Genomic DNA, 18356 nt, shown 5'->3' on the forward strand with positions numbered 1-18356 from the left:
AAAGAAAATGTGCAGAGTTTGAAATGTAAGTGTGGTAGGACTGCATGGTTTTATTATTGGTCTTCCAAAAGATGTCCGTTTTCCCAAACTTCAGATGCTTATCTTGCTTTCCACTGTAATAATACATGATGACCAGTTATGTACCTGGTAATACTACATTTCTATGGCTCGGAAAGACAGGGATAGCTGCACATAGTGAGACTATAGAGGTTAAAATGCAAATCCCAGTGGAAACTTCGAGCTACTTAATTTTATGCTTTAGGATATCTGAATTCAGATCAGAAGCTACAAATGCCACTAGAAGTGTCATATCTTAGGTCATTGTACAGGTAGATGGGCCAGCTCTTAATGTCTGCATTTAGTTAGTCTTTCCCTCCCCAAAGCCCTAGCAGTTTCGATGCCTTTCAAGCACCTTGGTTTTCCAAGTATCAGAGGTTTTTGGTGTCTCTACACTGGCTTGGTTTTCCCTAAATGTAAAAGTATCTGTCTGCGAAGCTGAATACCTCTCATCTTTAATTCTATGTACCTCGGAGATATGTTTTGCTCATGGAAGTGCAATGATTATATCTCCCAGTTTCATATGAAGAAATGCAGGCTGTTCAAATATTGTACTGCATTGTATTGTCTAGAAGTGATTTTACGCAGCTAATAGAATACAAGCATGCTTAAGAGGAATGACCAAAACAAAACTCCATTAATTCTGTAGTGTATCTTCTGTTGATGTTTTTTTAGTGTTATTATATACCATTCTCATTGGCAGGTCTTGCCTCATAGCCAGAATTCTTTGTTATAATAGCTCTCACCTCTGAAGTGTGCTTCTCTACCTCCATAGGTGTCTCTGTGTGACAGGGTACACAGGACTGAACTGTGAAGTGAACATCAATGACTGTGACTCCAGTCCCTGCTTAAACCAAGCCACCTGTGTGGATGCCTTGAACTCGTACGTTTGTAAATGTCCCCCTGGCTTTACAGGCAGCAGGTGTGAAACAGGTACACAGGACTAAGTCTCAGAAAAAGGTGCCTTGACTAAGTCTCTGCGCAAGATTTGCACTGGCTGGGCTGCTTTCATACAGCTTCCCCAGAAAGTAGCTAGGGTGGTGGGACTGTGAGTGAAGCCTGTGTGGCTGCAGCATTAATAATTGCAGAAAAGTGACAGCATGTGTCTGTGTCATTTCTCTTTTCTAAGGCATGGTTCTATCTTTTTAATACTCAGTAGGTCTATTGAATTTAATTTGTAGTTGTTGTGTGTATCTGAGTTAAGTAGCTCTTTCTGTTTCTTGTATTTTGTATAGGGCTTTGCATCACAGGGTTAGAGATTAGTATGTGGTAATCTCAGCTTCAGAAGTCCTAAAGGCATCAGGTTCCCTACAGGCGAAAGGGTATCAAGTTTGCTATAGCCGGGTGGCATGAGTCACAGGACAACTTCCTGCGGGACACTGGAGACATCTGAACCACAAGGCTCAAATCTATTTGTCTTTTAGAACCTCTCCCTAAGTATTATAAAGTCATATACTAGTAGCTGGTGAATCTTTAAACAGAAGCCATGTTGATTTCACAAAGACAGTAGAAGACATACAGGACATTTACCCCTGCCATCCTATGTCAGAGTTTAACATCCACCTTTCAGGAGAGCTCCACTTGATAACCTTACATGTAGCATCCTTGTAAAGCATGTCACTGTGCATTGAACAGCAGCACAGAAGTGCTGTCCCATACCAGTCCAGCATATTGCAGTAAGTCCAGACAGGAAAAATCTTGGGTTGTTTTGGGGTTTTTCTTCAAAGCTTGATTAAATGGAACCAGCTGATTATACCTCTTTAGGTTGCTGGATGGTAGATGCTAGATGGATATGTCACTTCAGTGATAGAGAACTGAGAAGAAAGTTTCATATTCATTGTTAGATAATCAGCTTCTTTTCCAGTTATTTGTCTTCAAATGCTGTATTCTAGCCTTGGAAAGCTCTGTATGCTGGCTGATATTAGACTGCCAAACGTTCTTTCTACCTCTATTCAATTTAAAATGAGTATTTTTTGTAGAAGGGCTTCATTCCACTTTATTGCATTTGCTTAGATTTCATTTGATTCTTTTTCCATGTTTGTGTGAATAGTGTTCTGAAAATTCTTTGTCTTTGCTGCAGAACAGTCCTCTGGTTTCAATCTTGATTTTGAAGTCTCTGGTATCTATGGATACGTCATGCTTGATGGTGTTTTACCGTCTCTTGGTGGCATCACCTGCACATTCTGGATGAAATCTACTGACACCACAAACTATGGGACTCCCATTTCTTATGCAGTGGAGAATGGAAGTGATAATGCATTTCTTCTGACTGATTACAATGGGTAAATCACAGTTCTGCTTTTCTATAGCTTACAGATGTCTTGGATTGATAAAGGAAGTGTAGTCTAAGTTTTGCCTACTTTGGGGTAGAAAAATCTGCATCCAAACTCCCTTGACAGAGTTGTATCTTTGTTTTGTTTTTCTCCTTGCTTTGTTTTCATCACTTTTTGCTCTATAGAAGAGTAATGGCAAGAGAGCAGTGAATTTAGAAGACAATTTTTGTGGACTACATTCACATCTTATCTAAATGGCTTGTTGAGACAATAAGTGGATTAAATGGAGCTCAGCACTCAGAGTACTTCTACCATGATTCTAAAAGCAGAGTATGACTTGTACTTTTACAAAAGCAGAGTATGACTCATAGTGTGACTCCAAACTCAACAGGAAAGTCTAAGAATTCACTACATAGCCATGACTTGAGCCTTTATATTTTGCTACAAAAACATGTTACTTATTTCACTATGCTTTGCATATGATAACCAATTTCCAAGTCATCTGGGAGAGAGATGCCATCTATGATGATCTTTCAAGAGAGGTTTCTCATATGATACAGTCACAGTTACCTTGTTAGTCAAATAACATTTATTTGAGTCATGGGGGACAGACCACGCTTATAAAGTTGCTGCATGCAGCTGAGTATGCCTGTGTCTTCCTTGCATGCAGCTGGGTTCTTTATGTGAATGGGAAAGAGAAGATAACAGACTGTCCTTCAGTGAATGATGGAAACTGGCATCACATTGCGGTCACATGGACATGCACGGACGGGGCATGGAAGGTGTACATCGATGGAAAACTGTCCGATGGAGGCAGTGGGCTCTCTGTTGGATCAAAGATCCCTGGTATGCTTCATTCATTTTATACCACGTCTGTAGCATTCATTCTGTTTTTATTGCAGAATATGCAAGAAAATGTTTATTTAGGTGTTTTTAGTATATGTTCACATTTTCAGCATTTATGAAAAGCTCATGTTTGCTGTCCTTTTTTGTGAGAACAGTTCCCCTCACTCGGCATCACTGAGGACAAAATGCACATTTCTGGGATAAATTAGTAGGTAACTTCTTTTATGGACAATGCAGTTTAGTCCGCAAAGGAACCTGTGCAGACCAAGTTCTGGAATGGCTTTGTGAGAAGAAGTTTCTCACTCAACAAAATTAAGTTTATCTGGCATTTCCCTTACATAGGTGTGTTCAGAGTTGATTAGCCTAGCCTTCTCCTGTTCTTTTCAGTCACCTATTTAAAGTTATCTTTGTATTTTTTTCCTAACAAGGTGGGGTTTGCTCTTTCATTCTTTCCTGTGATCACTCATCTATAGAGTCATATCAGAGGACAGGAAAAGAAGTATCTTCAGCATTGAAGAGCTAGAAAAAGCCTGGTGTTATGTGGCTGCAAAGAGAGTTTGTTTTGATACTGTTTGCATGCTGCCATCCAGATTTACATGGAGCTTCAAGAGACTATTTTATTAAAATAAAAAATTAAATACTGAAGCATTTTAGTCCATGTGCCTTTTGCTTCCTCCTGTCTTTCACAATTACATTGGAATTCTCTCCAAAGATAAGACCTCAGGAAATGTACTGCCTCCATTACTTTCTGACCTTGTCCACATACCCTGTGATGAACAAAATGCATGTTCACATGTTACTGGTCAAGGAGAAGAAATTTAAATTGTGTGCCATGTCTCAGAGCATTGACTACCCTCAGTGTGCTTCTGAGGGTATGGAATCATGTTTGACCTGTATGACTTTGTAAGCTTTTGTTTAAAGCAGGAAATGTAAGTTAGTACTGTAAAATATGCCCCACCTGCTCAAAACTGCATTTTACATTGCAGCCATAGGTGATTCCTGCTCCTATATGTATTTGACAGTCACTTCCAAATTGTTATGTTGACCTACCTCAGCCTAGCATAAGGCTTCCGAGGGGTTTTGCTGAGAGAGTTTGTTGAAGGTGGGTGGTCTTCACTGCAAAACCCTAATAACACAGGGTACAAAAAGCTTTGTTTTGCTTAGTTTTTAATCTTCTTATGGGATCCCTATTGTAAGGCTTTGTTTCCCATCCCTCTTCAAATTCTGAGTTTAGGTGGTGGTGCACTTGTGCTGGGTCAAGAGCAAGATCAAAAAGGAGAAGGATTCAACCCAGCTGAATCTTTTGTGGGCTCCATCAGCCAGCTCAACATTTGGGACCATGTACTTTCTCCACAGCAGGTAAATCCTAACTGCAGTGTTCGAGTAGAGGGCCCTGAGCACAGGATGAACATTTGAGAAGGCATTCCAAGCTAGCATATTGGGTAGACCTCTACTCCCACAGAAGACAGTGGGGACTAGATGGAGTTCTGACTTAGGGTAATAAGCTTAATGTAGGAAGTAAAGTAGCTTTAAGCAAAACTAAGTCTGGTAAAATCAACACTGAGTCGACTGAGCCTTTCTGTAGTATGTGGCTTCAAAACAGAAAGGAAGTCATGCATGAAAGTTAACAGTACTGCTAGAAGAGACAAAAATCCAATGAAACAAGATAAGCACTTGTTTTACAGACTACATACAGCTTCCTTATTCTGCTGTATGAAGGCACTGTTAAAACTTCAGAGGGGAAACTTTGGAATTTCTGTCAATGCATTAGACACTGAAAAATCTGGTCTATATAGTCTCAGGAAAAGTCTGAAAGGGCAGGATAACTGAATACTGAGTTAAAACTAATCAGGTACAAAAAATAAAGGCTTGGCAGCACTAAACTTCCACTGAGTTAAAAATTAATAAAGATTTAAAGGTGTCTGCAAGGACAGTGATCCCTCAACTTTTCTGGGACACAAGCATCAGTGCTCAGTTATCCTCTGATTGGAATTTGTTTCTCTATACCTAGTTGGGACCTCCTACTTCCATCTATGACTACTGGTTGTGTCTCCCACCGTGGACTGCTGTAGAAGCCTGACTCTATGTACTTTATAATCTCCCCATACACACTGGAGGCTGCTGTGAGGTGTGCCTATAGCTGCTTCTGCTCTAGGCTGAACCAGCCTCCCCTCCCAGAGCATATGTTCCATCCCATCCCTGAACTTGCTCCAACTTGTCAATGTCTTTCTTGTCGTGAGGAGGAGCCCAAAATGGAATGCAGTACTCCAGATGTGATCTAATAAGCACTGAGAAGGAATAATTCCTTCCTTCGTTTCCTGATGGTAACCTTGTTCACACAGCCAAGGATGCTGTTGGTCCTCACTCTTTGCACAGTGCACAGCTGGCCAGTACTCAGCTCACTGCCTGCCAGAGTCCCTAAGTCCTTTTCCACAGAGTTGCTCCTGCTCTTGGCTTTCCCCAGACTATATTGTTCAGAATGTTTTTCCTTCCCATTTTTACTTGTTGAATTTAGTGAGTCTGGGTTGGCCCTTTACTCCAGCCTGTCAAGGTCCCTACAGACACAACTCTGTCCTTGAGCACACTGACTGGTGATATTATCACCAACTTGATTTTATCTGCAAACCTGATGACAATGCTCCATCACCACTTTCTGCTCATTATTATTTCAATACTGAAGGTCAGAAGTGTTAAATTGTTGTTAACACTTGAACAGCTCAGACAAATGTTTAAAGTTAGAGGCATTTCTTTGGGGAAGAGTCTTTGGATTAGAAGAGTCTGCTCTCCTGATTTTTCTTAAAGTTGTACCACTAATTGGTGGTTTGTAGCTGTTTGTTATTCATGATCCAAATAAGAAATAATAACATGAACAGAAAAAACAGTAAAGCAGAATCCTTGCTTCCAGCATCCAGACGTCTCCTCTGTTTCTCTTTTTTTTCTACTTTGCCTCTCTTCTAGGTTTAAAACTACCCAACCATCTGCTACTATTCTTGGCTTTTAGGGTCACCAACTGTTGCATTGCCAAGTCAGATCTTCAAGTTTTTGTTCACTAGCAGTTTTGAAGCTGATAATCATACATGTGATTTTACAGGGCGCACTGGTGAAGAGTTTTGAGTGAGATTTTCTGTAGCTTTCTCAGTAGTTTCCCCTCTTTAATGACAGATCTGATTGAATTCCCACTTGCTTCAGATGCAATAGAATTAGGACAGGGAAGAAAATCCTGCCATTCATTTATAGTATTCATATTACTCATCTGAAAAGATAGATGTGACACCAGACAGGAAGCTGAGCCAAGTAAGCTTCCTATAAAATTTTTACCTCATTCATTTCAGAGCTTGGAATAGTAAATTGCAATTGTAATCTGTTATCATTAGGTGTGTTCTGGCCAGCTGGAACTATTCATTAAGTCTTACCTTCCTATTCTCAGCCATAAAGGAAAGCAGGGTGACAGAATATGTTGCCTAGTGAATAAAGGAGGGTGGAATCTAGCCTTTAAGATTTTTCATTGCATCCTTTAGTTGCTTATTCACCTGCACATTAATTTTATATAGGTAAACCAGCACTCTGGTTGTTTTGTTGAATTGACAGCAACAGAAATATGAGTAGTGTATAGAGAACTGTGAGGTCCTTTCTGGCCCTCCATTCCCCATCATATGGCTTGAAAGGGCTGATTCCCAAACTTGTATTTCCCACACTGGAATTTTTTTCATGCAGATTCCTTGCAACTTGTTTGCAGCCTTTGGCATAAGCAGTTTCCATTGGCACAGATAGCTGAAAAGAGAACTTTGAAATGGCCTCAGAATAAACAGAGAACACTGGTTTCGTCTCCAGCTATACTGACTCTAGAAGAGTCCAATCTGCCTCACTGAGTTCAGAGTAGGGACAATATGAGAACAAATCACTCCAAAGTTCATGACATACCTTTCATTCTCACTAGGATAGACACTGTAGAACATTATTCTTGGTAGCTGATTGCATTCACTGGAAACTTGACAGAAGCCAATCATCCATATGAGAAAACTTTTCCATCAGAGACATATGACCAGATCTTCTCTCAAGATACTAATCTGCTGTTGATCTAATAGTGTGTTTCTTTCTTCCTTCCTGTACTTAGTTGGCCTGTATAGTTCCTGTTTCCATACTTGGTTAGTTATGTCCCTGTCCCACTTTGGTTGGGCCTTGCCTGCAGTATTTTAGAGAGTCTAGTTAATTCAGTTCACAAAACTCCTGTTCTGGAAACAACTAATTGCCTTATTAAGCTGCTCCTTTTTTGTGTTTCTGTCCCTTAAATCTGATGCAGTGCTAACAGTTTTCAGAATGCAGATCTTGAACATTAAGTCCCTTTTGGCTCCTATTTGACATTTTCTGCAAATAGATAAGTGTTCTCTTCAGGTTGCATCCTCATTACTGTATTTTCCTGAGATGTAGATATATTTTTCTTTTACACTAACAAATGCAGTTGTGTCTCAAGAACTGTCTTCAATACTGTGTTTGTATGTCAAGTAGTCCTTCAGGTAGTGACTCAGCACAAACTGTCCATAGCTAGATGGTTTATAAGAACAGAATAATAAGTACTTCAGCCAGGAACCTCTTGTGCTGGAAAGGATGAACATTACTTGCTCAAGTATCTGTTCTAGTGTTGCATGCACGTATGAAGGGAATATCTTTTTTCTTTAATATTCTTTTCCTACACTGTCCTTAAACATCACCTAACCAACTGTTTTAAATCCATAGGTAGAATCTCTGGCTACATCCTGTCCAGAAGAACTGCAAAAAGGAAATGTACTAGCCTGGCCAGATTTTCTGCCAGGAGTTGTTGGAAGAGTGAAGATAGATTACAAGAGTATATTTTGTGCTGGTTAGAATTTTACTTCCTAGAACCCATTTTTTCCTGAACAATGCTATAAAATTCTTTTATGGGGTCAGCTATGCTAGCTTGCAGCCTTTGTCCTACTAACATTGAGTAAATTATTCTGATAAGTTGACAGTTAGAACATGCCATCCTTCATTCCTCAAATTCCAGGGGTTTGTAACAAAAGTTCATTGAAATCTCTGACAAAGATTTATTGCTTCCTGAACTGAGATGGGAAAAGAGTGAAGATGGTATTGGATCAGGAAAAAATTTTCCTACCTTTTATTCTAAGAATAATTGTATGATATTAAAATACTTGCTACCTCCTTGCTTCTTTTCCTGCAGATTCCTTTTCTGATTCTATATATTGATGATTCTCAAAACCCTTTGGACCCGGGTGGGATGTAGCATGCATAATATTTCCTAAAGCCTTTTCCTGGATAAACTTATACAGGATCAAACAATCATATAACTGATTTATTCATTTCAGCACGTAGCTGTATCTCTTACTGTATGCATGTATTTTGTTCACAGATTGTCCATCTTTGCAAGGATCCATACCACATCTGCGGGCCTCTTCTGCTGATTTAAAGCCAGGGTCAAAAGTGAGCCTTTCCTGTGACCCAGGATTCCAGATAGTAGGAAACTCTGTTCAGCACTGCCTTAACCTGGGACAGTGGACACGGCCTTTTCCCCGCTGTGAAAGTGAGTTGTCACAGTGGGCTGGCAGGATTAGGAAACCCTAGCGTTTATTTGGCTCCTGTCACTATTCATGGCCTGTTTATTTCTGCAGCTATCATGCACTTGAATCCATCCATGTTACAGCATATACGTATGCTTAAAACTAAGCTCATGTTTTGCTGAGCAGAAACTGTATCATGATCAGGTTGTTACATGTTTCTCAGTCAGTTTCTAACACCCCTGGGAGAAATTAGTCCATTTGAATCAGCTATCAGGTACTTTCCTCCTCAGTGGCATAAGGAGTGTGGAAGATACACAGGAAATGCTAGAATATCTCTCTGATTTTTAAATGTCACTGAGAATGGCTGGTTTGAAGTAGAAGCCTTGACTTTAGTAAGTTAAGAACTAATTTCTTTAAAGGCAGCAGATATTTCTGTTAGGACTTGGCAGTGCTCCAAGATTTACAGGATTTCTTCAAAGAAACTGAGCTGTATGCATTCAGGCTGCCAAGTTTCTTTTGATTATATGATTCCTGCTCCTGCCTTCTTCTTTCCCTTGGTCCTCCTCTGTTGTGACTGCACATATGACTGCAGTTGCTTGTGTTGGAGGTGATTACATTTTTCATTTCAGCATAATAGTAAATTGGATCCAGAAGTAGATATTGCATAATCCTAGAATTTATATGTAATTTGGAGAAAATCATCAAATTTGTTAAAAATGCCTTTAAAATAATGTGATTTTAATGCCTTCCTCTTTATTCAGTTGTTTATAGCACAAGTCCACAGTCTCATCTTCTGTTTAAAGAATAGCATGCCCATGAGGATTTACCCAAAAGCAAGTCCTGCTGGGCAGAAGGAAAGTTCACTGACAGAGACAGCTTTGCACTTTTTTGGTGTGTGATCAGTGAGAACCACCAGAATCCTGACAGTGTTTCTGATTTCTCTGTATTGGGCCAAGCAGTTTTACCAACTGAGCACAGAACTCAGAACAGGGCTGACCTGCCACAAACAGGCTGAGGGAATGAAGGCCAGACTCACCCACTGGCCTTTACGTTAAAGGAACCTGTTCCACAAGTATCTGATGAGTGAAAGTTGCTTGAAGATATCTATTTCCTGCATTAAAAACTGCAGGTTTATACTAGTGGTGTAGGCCTGAAAAAGTACGGATTGAATCAGGCTCAGTGGAATCACTGTCTTCACCCACCAGGATCTTTTCCTCTTGCTGGTGCTAAATATCCCCAAACCCACAGATGCCTGAGAGCCTGTCTTTGTTACAGGCTCTGCAGCTCTATTCCACAGCAAGCACTTGGCTTCCATTACTATAGGCTTTAAATACTTGTTGTGTGATCCCTGCACACAGCTAGGGAACAAGGACTTCCTATAAGCCATGTAGCTACAAAGATGAGCTGTGCAGCTATTGGAATAAGTTCACACCTTTTTGATTGAGATAAAGAAGCACACAAGCACCTCTGCTAGAATAAATAGAAACCTCTGGAAGGCAGGTACAGGGATGCCTTCTGCTGGCATAACTGGGATCAGACAGGCTTATTTATTATTGTCAGTCTAAGAGATGCCCGGGGTTCTGTGTGAGGTCAGCTCCAATCTCTCCATCATTCATGCACTTCCTGGTCTCAGGCCAGTACCGTAACTCTTCGCAGTGTCTGTTTGCTACTTTTGTGATGTTTGAAGCAGTAACACTGAGCTTGCTTTTTGGCAAAGGGAAATAACAACAATGTCCAGCAAGACAAACTCAGTTTTCCTTTTTCTTTACAACTCACCAAGGATCATTTCTTATCAGAAGTGTTCTGTGACTGAAGGGCATCTACTCAGATCTCAGCCCCAGATGTCTCTTCCAAAGCTTGCAAAATTTTCTTAGCAGGAGCTGGAGAGTCCTGCTAAGTCTCTTATTGACAAACGCCCACAAAACAAGACCCTCCACTAGACCTGGAATCGAGTAGCTGCTTCAGGAAAGGACTGGGCCCTATTGCTAATGGGACTGTACAGCTGCAAGAGGCAAAATATACAGTAGTGGTTCTCATGTGGAATTATTCTGAAGATGATCTGTGTTTTCTGTGCTGATGCCTGGGTCCTCTTTTCACCCATGTTGCAGGAATCAGCTGTGGAGTGCCTCCAACTTTAGAAAATGGCTTTTATTCAGCTGAGGACTTTTTTGCTGGCAGTACTGTTACCTATCACTGCAACAGTGGCTACTATTTGTTGGGCGAATCCAGGATGCTCTGCCTGGACAATGGAAGCTGGAACAGCATTTCACCATCTTGCCTTGGTAAGAGGTGCCATACATTTGGCTGCATGCTCTGACACCTTACACTTCTCCTGTGCCCTTAGGTTTGAGTGGACATTCATTCTGAAATTGTGGAGGCTGACCACTGTCCCAGAATCTTAATCCAAAATATTCACTTTTCTGAAATACCATGCTCAGCCTTATGTGAAACAAAAACTACATTCTGCCATCTTTCTCTGTCCATCCTCTGGTATGTCCCACATCCTGCATTTATCAAACATATACAAAATTATATACATAATAGGCCTGCATTGCACTCCCAGCCTTTCTCCTTCCATGTCCTGCAATGTTGCATTCTGTGCTTTTGACCTGTGCATTTTGTTGTGCTTCAGTATGCTGTCAGTGTCCTATGCTCTCTGACCAGGTGCTTTTAGATATTTCACACATGGAAATTGTAGTATTTAATGTCAGACTTACTCACCTGAAGACAGTAGATGCTGCACAGGATTTCTGGTCAAGTAGAGTGATACAAAATGTACTGCATAGCACAATACAAACAAATTCAAGTTACTTAACAAAATACAGCAATTGCAACTTACAGTTTAGGCACAATTCCAATGTGTTTCCCATTATCAAGCTTTATAATATGTTCACCATCATGATGTTGCACAGTACCTGGGAATGAATATGTGGGTTAAGGTCAGCTCAAGCCCATTGCTAGTTGTCTGCATTTATACCTCATGTTGACCTGAGCCACATACTCATTTCCACCCCTCCATGCTGGTCTGGCTAACTCAGGGAGACATTCACATTCTTTAATGAACTCAAGGAGAAGCAGTGCCAGTTGATCCACTCTACTGTTGATTGATGTCTACTGAAAAGAAAGGCCACCTTACTGTCTCCTTAGTCCCCAAGCTTCATGGGCAGATTACCTTTGCCAGTGTTCTCTGAGCCTTTTTCCACTGTGGGGTTTTTTGGTGAGTCACACATGCCTGCCAGCAAGCAGCTGCAGCATTGAGAAGGCTGGGAGTGCACTTGTGGACACAGCTCATACAGTTGCCACGCCATAACTTACTTGCTGGTCATCTGGGTCTGAGGGACCAGGTGCAGTGACACAGCTGAAAGGTGAGACAGGCTGGCATTGTACTGTGTACAGAGGAGTAGGTGTCACTGGTCTTGCAGGGCCATGTCTCCAGCAGACCCCTGCTGGGATCCACTAGCTAGTTGTACTTGGATCACTGCAGTCTTAGTCATGCCGCAAATGGGAGTTGCACAATAAAAAACTGGCAAGATTTATGTTTGACTTGACTCCTAAGCTTTTGTAGGTGCAGCACAGAATTTTTTCAGTCAAGATAAGCAAAAGAAAAGCCAACAGTCTTTTAGTTCTGCCAAAATTCACTTTGCAGTAGGTTTCATCTGGTTTCATAGCATCCTGTCCAGCAGCACTCCTTCAGAACCTACAAACATCATCACAGGTGTGTTTCAAGGCTGTCCAAATAGTTCAATCTCTATGCAGTAGGAGTCATGATGTTCAGAAGGAAAAAGCCTGTGCCCCGCCTTCCAGCTTGCCATGTCTCTCATAAAGCAGGCTAATGGGAAAATGAAAACAAGAGTGAATTTGGCACCCTGGCCCACCTTTTACCTTTCTGACTCATGGTTCAGGGAGGTGCTAGCAAAGCTTGGTACATCTATGCCCTGAAGCATTCCTTTTGTTCATTAGGGTCTGATTCACAGTGTACTTCCAACTCATTGGAAGTCTCTTGCCTAACAAGACGTTACAGAAGAGGTAGTCATTCCATTTGTGCTGTGGTAGCACTTTGCATTCTCCTGGTACTTTTGTAATTGGCAACTGTTTTGGTATCAATGTGCAGGTGTCATCCTGCATGTCAGAAAGAAACTCCTTTTCTTTTCAATGTGTTGTGGTCTCTTCACACTGATCTGACTCATCCAGCAATGAAGAAAAAACACTCCAAATCAATAAATTGTCTTGCCTTTTTAACCAGTGGGTTTTTTTCTGAAAATGGGCAAAGAACCAAAGCTGTGTGTCTGTATGGTATACCTGGATCAACAGGTGTCCCATAGCACGGCATTTAGATGAAGATTTGTTCTGATGCCTTGAAGTGGCTTCCTGAAAACAGAGGCTAGACAAGATTAAGAGAATAAAAGCAGGTATTTATTTGTAAGGCCTTTAAAGGTACACCCTGGGCAGTCAAAAGCCTCCAAGGGGCTCCACCCAAGATGGACCCTGGGTCACAGATTTTTCACACTTTTGTAAGTTTGGTCCATCTTCGTATCAGGGTTAATTCTCCAATTATAATTTCAGGTAGTGATGTAATTACCCCAAGTTTGCTCCTCCTGTCAGAGGCTTTAGTTTACATATTTTGGGGCCTGGGACAACAAGGTGTCCTTGAGTTCAGGCCCAGAGAGGGTTTGTTATTTCTAACCAGCATGAGAGAACAACAGCTAACAGGCTGTATGAAATTTCAGAGTTATATACTAAACAGTACAGGATTTGAAAAATACAAAAGTTCAAACTTAAGGCATTAGTTCTACCTTTCTCTAACAGTCTGAAACAGGTACATTTATACAGGGAATAATCCCTGATACCAGCACTTTTCAATTAGATACTTTGAAATTGACACTTTGCAATTTTGACTCATTGTTCATATACCAAGGACATTTCGTTCCTGTCAAGATTAAAAGATTCTATGAGGTATTCAGGAGTGAGGGATTTTTTTTTTTTTTTGCTGCATAGTACCAAACTACATGGATCATAAAATATCAATTACAATTTTTAGGTGTGTCTTCGGGTGACTTTATAATGTGTATCCCATATCGCTGCCCTATGCCTAGAAATTAATTTTTGTGCCTTTCTATGCCTTTAAACTGAGCCTGAGAGGGGGAAGGAAAAACTGAGCAAAACTTTTTCAAAGCAGTTTGCAGCTTGTTCAAGGTCACACAGAGACAGAGACTTCTTTCAACTGCAGGAGGAGAGGGAAAGGGAAGGGAAGCACCCGGCTGGCTTTCCTTTCCAGTCGGCTTTCGGCAGTTTTTTTTCCTCAGCTCCTTTTCCTCTGGAGACTTGAACTTTTGTTTTCCTGGGACTTCGTTTTTTTCCTTTTCTCTCTGCTGGACTGTTTCAGCATCAGAGCACATTGGGAGGACTTTCCCCCGGGCACAAAGGGCCTGGCCCTGGGCCAGGTCCCAGCTCCAAGGAGACCAAAGGGAGGACTCTGACACTTTCCCAGGCTTTTTCTCCACAGCAAAAGATTTTATTATTTAGCATCATTATCCTTTTCCCGCGTGTTTGTTAAATAAATAGTTTTTATCTCTTTCATTCTCCTTTGAGGAAAATTTATTTTTTCCCAAACCTGGTGGGGGAGGGGTGGTTGTAACCTGCCTTCTATCAGAGGATATATTTCTAAATTTAGCCAAACCTGCACAAGGTGCTATTATCATGTAAGTAGTTAATTATAATAACTAATATATTTTGAACTAATTTTAACATTTCTGGCAGCTGCAGGCTCTTCTCAGGCCTAGTCTAATTCTCTTCATCAAAGATGGGGCTCTAATATTTTCAGAGCATTTCCCCTCTTGGCTGAGATTTCCTGTCTTATAAGTAGGAAGCTTGAGATATAGATGATTTCCCATGCAAGAGTTTAATGCAAAAAATCCTTCCTCAGAGTGTCTGCCCAGACTAGTAGTAACAATAGTTACAATATCTGTTCTTTTGCAGTTTGGAAACCAGATAGTTTCTCTGGAAGTAGTGGCTGAAGGTTAATAAGATTTATCTCTGATTTTCTCATGTTGTGCAGTGCTGTAGAACAAGTTATAATTAAAATAATAATAAAACTTTGCAGTGAGTTATAAATATTTGTTTAAATATTAAATATTTTTACCAGTGGATCAAAAATGTGATTGCAGTAAGAGTGATTTTTAATTATACTACTAAAAGTAATTCCTCTTGACAGTTAGTAAGACAGAAATTTAAAGCAAGTGCTACAAATAACACACTAGAGACGTGTGTGTTGTGGGTTTGTTTTTTGTTTTTTGCAGATGTTGATGAATGCGCTGTTGGATCGGACTGCGATGAGCATGCATCTTGTCTCAACACAAATGGATCTTATGTTTGTACTTGCATCCCGCCCTACACAGGAGATGGTAAAAAATGTGCAGGTATGGGAAAGAAAAACATCAAGCTAGCCTTTCCAAGATTCTGTATAGGCCAGTATCCTGCCTCCCACTGTGGAAGACAGCTGCCAATAACTGATATCTAGGACAGGCCTGCTTTCATCTCCAGGTCAGTTTCATCTGGATGAGGCTGTGATAAAGTGTCTCCTTTTGTTTCTTGAAAACTCACCTCTCCATATGGGTACAGCTGTCATTGGGATGCTGCTCCAAGACACACACACATGCAAAATCCTCTTCCACATGGAGCACAAGACCTGGGAAGGCCACAGTGTTTCACTTCTCAGAGCAGAGCTGTGCGGTGAAGAAATATTTTAATACAGGTTTCTGAGTAGGGCTAGAGCTGCCTGTGGAAACATTAAACAAGGTAATTGTGGATGAACATAACAAGACAGTGGCATAGGTTGGGATAAAAGGTAGCTGGGCTGTTTTCATGTTCAGAGATGGGCATGCTGGAATGGGCTTTCCCTCACAGGGGGAAAAATGACTGTAAGCTCTGTTTGCTTCTGGTGATGTATGCAAACTCAGAGAAGGCTCTTCCATGTCAAGATTAGCTTACTTGCTTGAGTCTTCAGTGTCTGTCACTTACATATAGAGCAAAGAAAAGGCTGTAAGCTACTTATGAGTGTTTTCCATGTCCTTTGCCTTCCTACTTTCAGCAAATTCCCAAGGATATCTCCTGCAGCTTATTCGTAAAACCTGACACTTAATTATATTATTCGTCGTTTTCCTCTTCTTCCTCAGAACCCGTGAAATGCCGTAATCCAGGAAATCCAGAGCATGGCCATTTATATGGGGATTCTTACAGTGTTGGCAGTCAAGTAACATTTTCCTGCGAAGAAGGGTTCCAGCTGACAGGAGTGGCAAAACTTACTTGCACGGAGTCCGGAGAGTGGAGCCACCCAATACCCTATTGTGAAGGTGTGGTTCCTGGGGAGAATGCATGTTGAAATGTGACTTTATCATTAGAGAGAGGGAAGGGGCAAAGTAGTAGTGAAGAGCCTTTAGAGACCGTGGGAGCTTACGAAACCCTGTCCTAGCAGATCTGGATCTCAGTGTTGAAGTCTTTGTTTTCTTAAGACATAAGCACAGTTGTCATATTTGTAGTAGTACTCTCTTAACAAAGATTCTCCAGTGCGTCAGAGGTATAGAATCAGTCTAATGCAAGCTTCAGAAGTGTATTTGTTCTCTACCCAGCCTTCCATGTTCAAGGAATTAATGACTTAAAGACCATTAACTGTGTCTCAGTGGATAAAAAGCAACAAGAAAGGACAGGCTGATGCACGTACATAGTCACAGTTTAAGAGCAGAAGTAGTTTCTTTAGAAAACCAGAACAAATGTGGTGAAGCAACAGGTAAAGTGAGGAGTTGACAAAGACTGTCTAAGCAAAAAACCAATTACTTTGTCCATAGAGAGAGGTAGATATGGAGTCCTCTTGAGCGTCAAGCATGTGGTTTGTAGAGCAGTTATAACTACCTACTTCCAGTTAGTTCAGTTTCTCAGTAAGGTGAAATCAGATAAAGAGTCCTAAATGTCATTTACAGATTAGTCAAGAACTCATTGTTACTTAGGGCTTTACACCTCTTCAAATCTATTGAGAGAAAACAAAGCAAATCCTAATTTTCTGTTCATTTGTGTTTGTGTTATATCAACCTCTCTTGTATTCCTGTCTTTTTAAAGCTATATCCTGTGGTGCTCCAGTTATTCCAGAGAACAGTGCCATTTTTGGCTCAAATTTTACATACCATAATAAGGTGGTGTACAGGTAGGAATTCAGTATGTTTGAAGTGCTGTATTAATAATTAATTGACAATCTGGCAGCAAATAAGAGTATGGCTGAATTGAGAGATTGGTTTAAATGACGGAGAGGAGCAAGATGGGATTAAAATAATGGAAAGACGTTTGATTATAGATGTGGCTGTTCATTAGCAGAGCTGAATGTTTACTCCAGTACTACTTCTCTATGCCCTGAAAAGAAAGATGGTTTGTGCAGGTGTGGATGATGAGGAAAAAAGGGATGGCTGATTATGTTGTGCATGAAAGGCTTTGTGTTTGATAGCACTTCTTTTCTTCTAACACAGATGCAATGATGGATACAACTTAGTGGGTGAAAAGGAAATTCTGTGCCTTGCCAGTGGCATTTGGAATCATGCTCCCCCCTCCTGTGAATTGGTGATGTGCCCTAGTCCACAGGATATCAGCAATGGAAAATACACAGTCAGTGGCACAGCCTACCTTTCCTCTGTATCATACACCTGTGACAATGGATATAGGTAAATGCACAAACATTCCTGAGCCAAATGCAGGTGGCATGCCTGCTAGAAGGTCTAACTTATGTCTGAAAGACACAAAGCTGGGCTCACTGCTTAAAAAGATAAAATACTAAGACAGAATTGAAAAAGATTTCTTTACATCTTGAGGGTACTTTCTGTATTTTATCCTGAACTGGAACAGTTCAGAAAAGTCACTCAGGATTTACTATGTACATATGTAATGCTTTCATTTTACCATCAAATGTATAAAAATATTTTGATGTTCAGAAAAATAGTTTTCATTATTTCTGAAAGTTTTCATTTGTCTTTAAAGATCATTATACCTCTACAACTGTAGTTCATACCCAATATTATTTTTGCTATTGCTTTACAATGCCTTTTGTGAAGGAACTTTCTGGAAGTTACTAATTTACTCTTTGAACTCTTTGTAGTAGTAATGTATTCTAAGGTTATGTTCTGTTTTACATTTGTAAGCAATTATACTGGAAACACATTTTTAATATGCTGCAATTTACGATTAACTTATTAATGCTGTATCCAAGGATGCGGATGTACATGCAGGTTTCTGCCTCTCCTGGTATCTGCTTGTACTTCTAGCAGATATACTCTGACATAAGTGGTCTTGTATGGACCACCTATTCACTCTTTAGGGATGATTTTTTTCCGCATTTTCCTGCTGCAATAATTTTCTTGTCCAGATGCAGGCAGGCAGGTGAGGTATGTTCATTTGGTGAATGTTTTAATTGTGTTAGTACAAATGGATACCTCAGCTGAAGTTCAGCATAGTGTTTAGTTTCACATTGTGGGCTTATCTGCACCGTACTAAACCAGGCAGTGCTTTTACCAATACCAATGAGCTTTTTGACTGTGGAATTTGGACATATAGGCAGCAAATACCATGTCAATTTTGACTCTGTCATTACCTATCTACCATAGCTTGGTGA

The 18356-nt window shown here is 40.5% G+C and overlaps 1 protein-coding gene across 3 annotated transcripts in view; it reads left to right on the forward strand.

Annotated features, from left to right (window-relative positions):
* Window positions 1-18356, forward strand: part of SVEP1 (sushi, von Willebrand factor type A, EGF and pentraxin domain containing 1) — a 126228-nt gene that overhangs the window by 75437 nt on the left and 32435 nt on the right. For all 3 annotated transcript variants that reach the window (XR_011147880.1, XM_069002437.1, XM_069002438.1), the window contains exons 25-35: window positions 833-990; window positions 2138-2339; window positions 3001-3176; window positions 4411-4535; window positions 7911-8034; window positions 8563-8733; window positions 10819-10992; window positions 15007-15126; window positions 15883-16059; window positions 16820-16904; window positions 17221-17412. Coding sequence is in view for 2 of the 3 variants with exons in the window: in XM_069002437.1 (XP_068858538.1) it covers window positions 833-990; window positions 2138-2339; window positions 3001-3176; window positions 4411-4535; window positions 7911-8034; window positions 8563-8733; window positions 10819-10992; window positions 15007-15126; window positions 15883-16059; window positions 16820-16904; window positions 17221-17412 (1704 nt within the window). In the remaining variant the exon portion in view is untranslated. The remainder of the gene's footprint in view (window positions 1-832; window positions 991-2137; window positions 2340-3000; window positions 3177-4410; window positions 4536-7910; window positions 8035-8562; window positions 8734-10818; window positions 10993-15006; window positions 15127-15882; window positions 16060-16819; window positions 16905-17220; window positions 17413-18356) is intronic.

The sequence above is a fragment of the Aphelocoma coerulescens genome (genome assembly GCF_041296385.1).
Source record: "Aphelocoma coerulescens isolate FSJ_1873_10779 chromosome Z unlocalized genomic scaffold, UR_Acoe_1.0 ChrZ, whole genome shotgun sequence".
In the NCBI taxonomy this organism is placed as follows: Eukaryota; Metazoa; Chordata; class Aves; order Passeriformes; family Corvidae; genus Aphelocoma; species Aphelocoma coerulescens.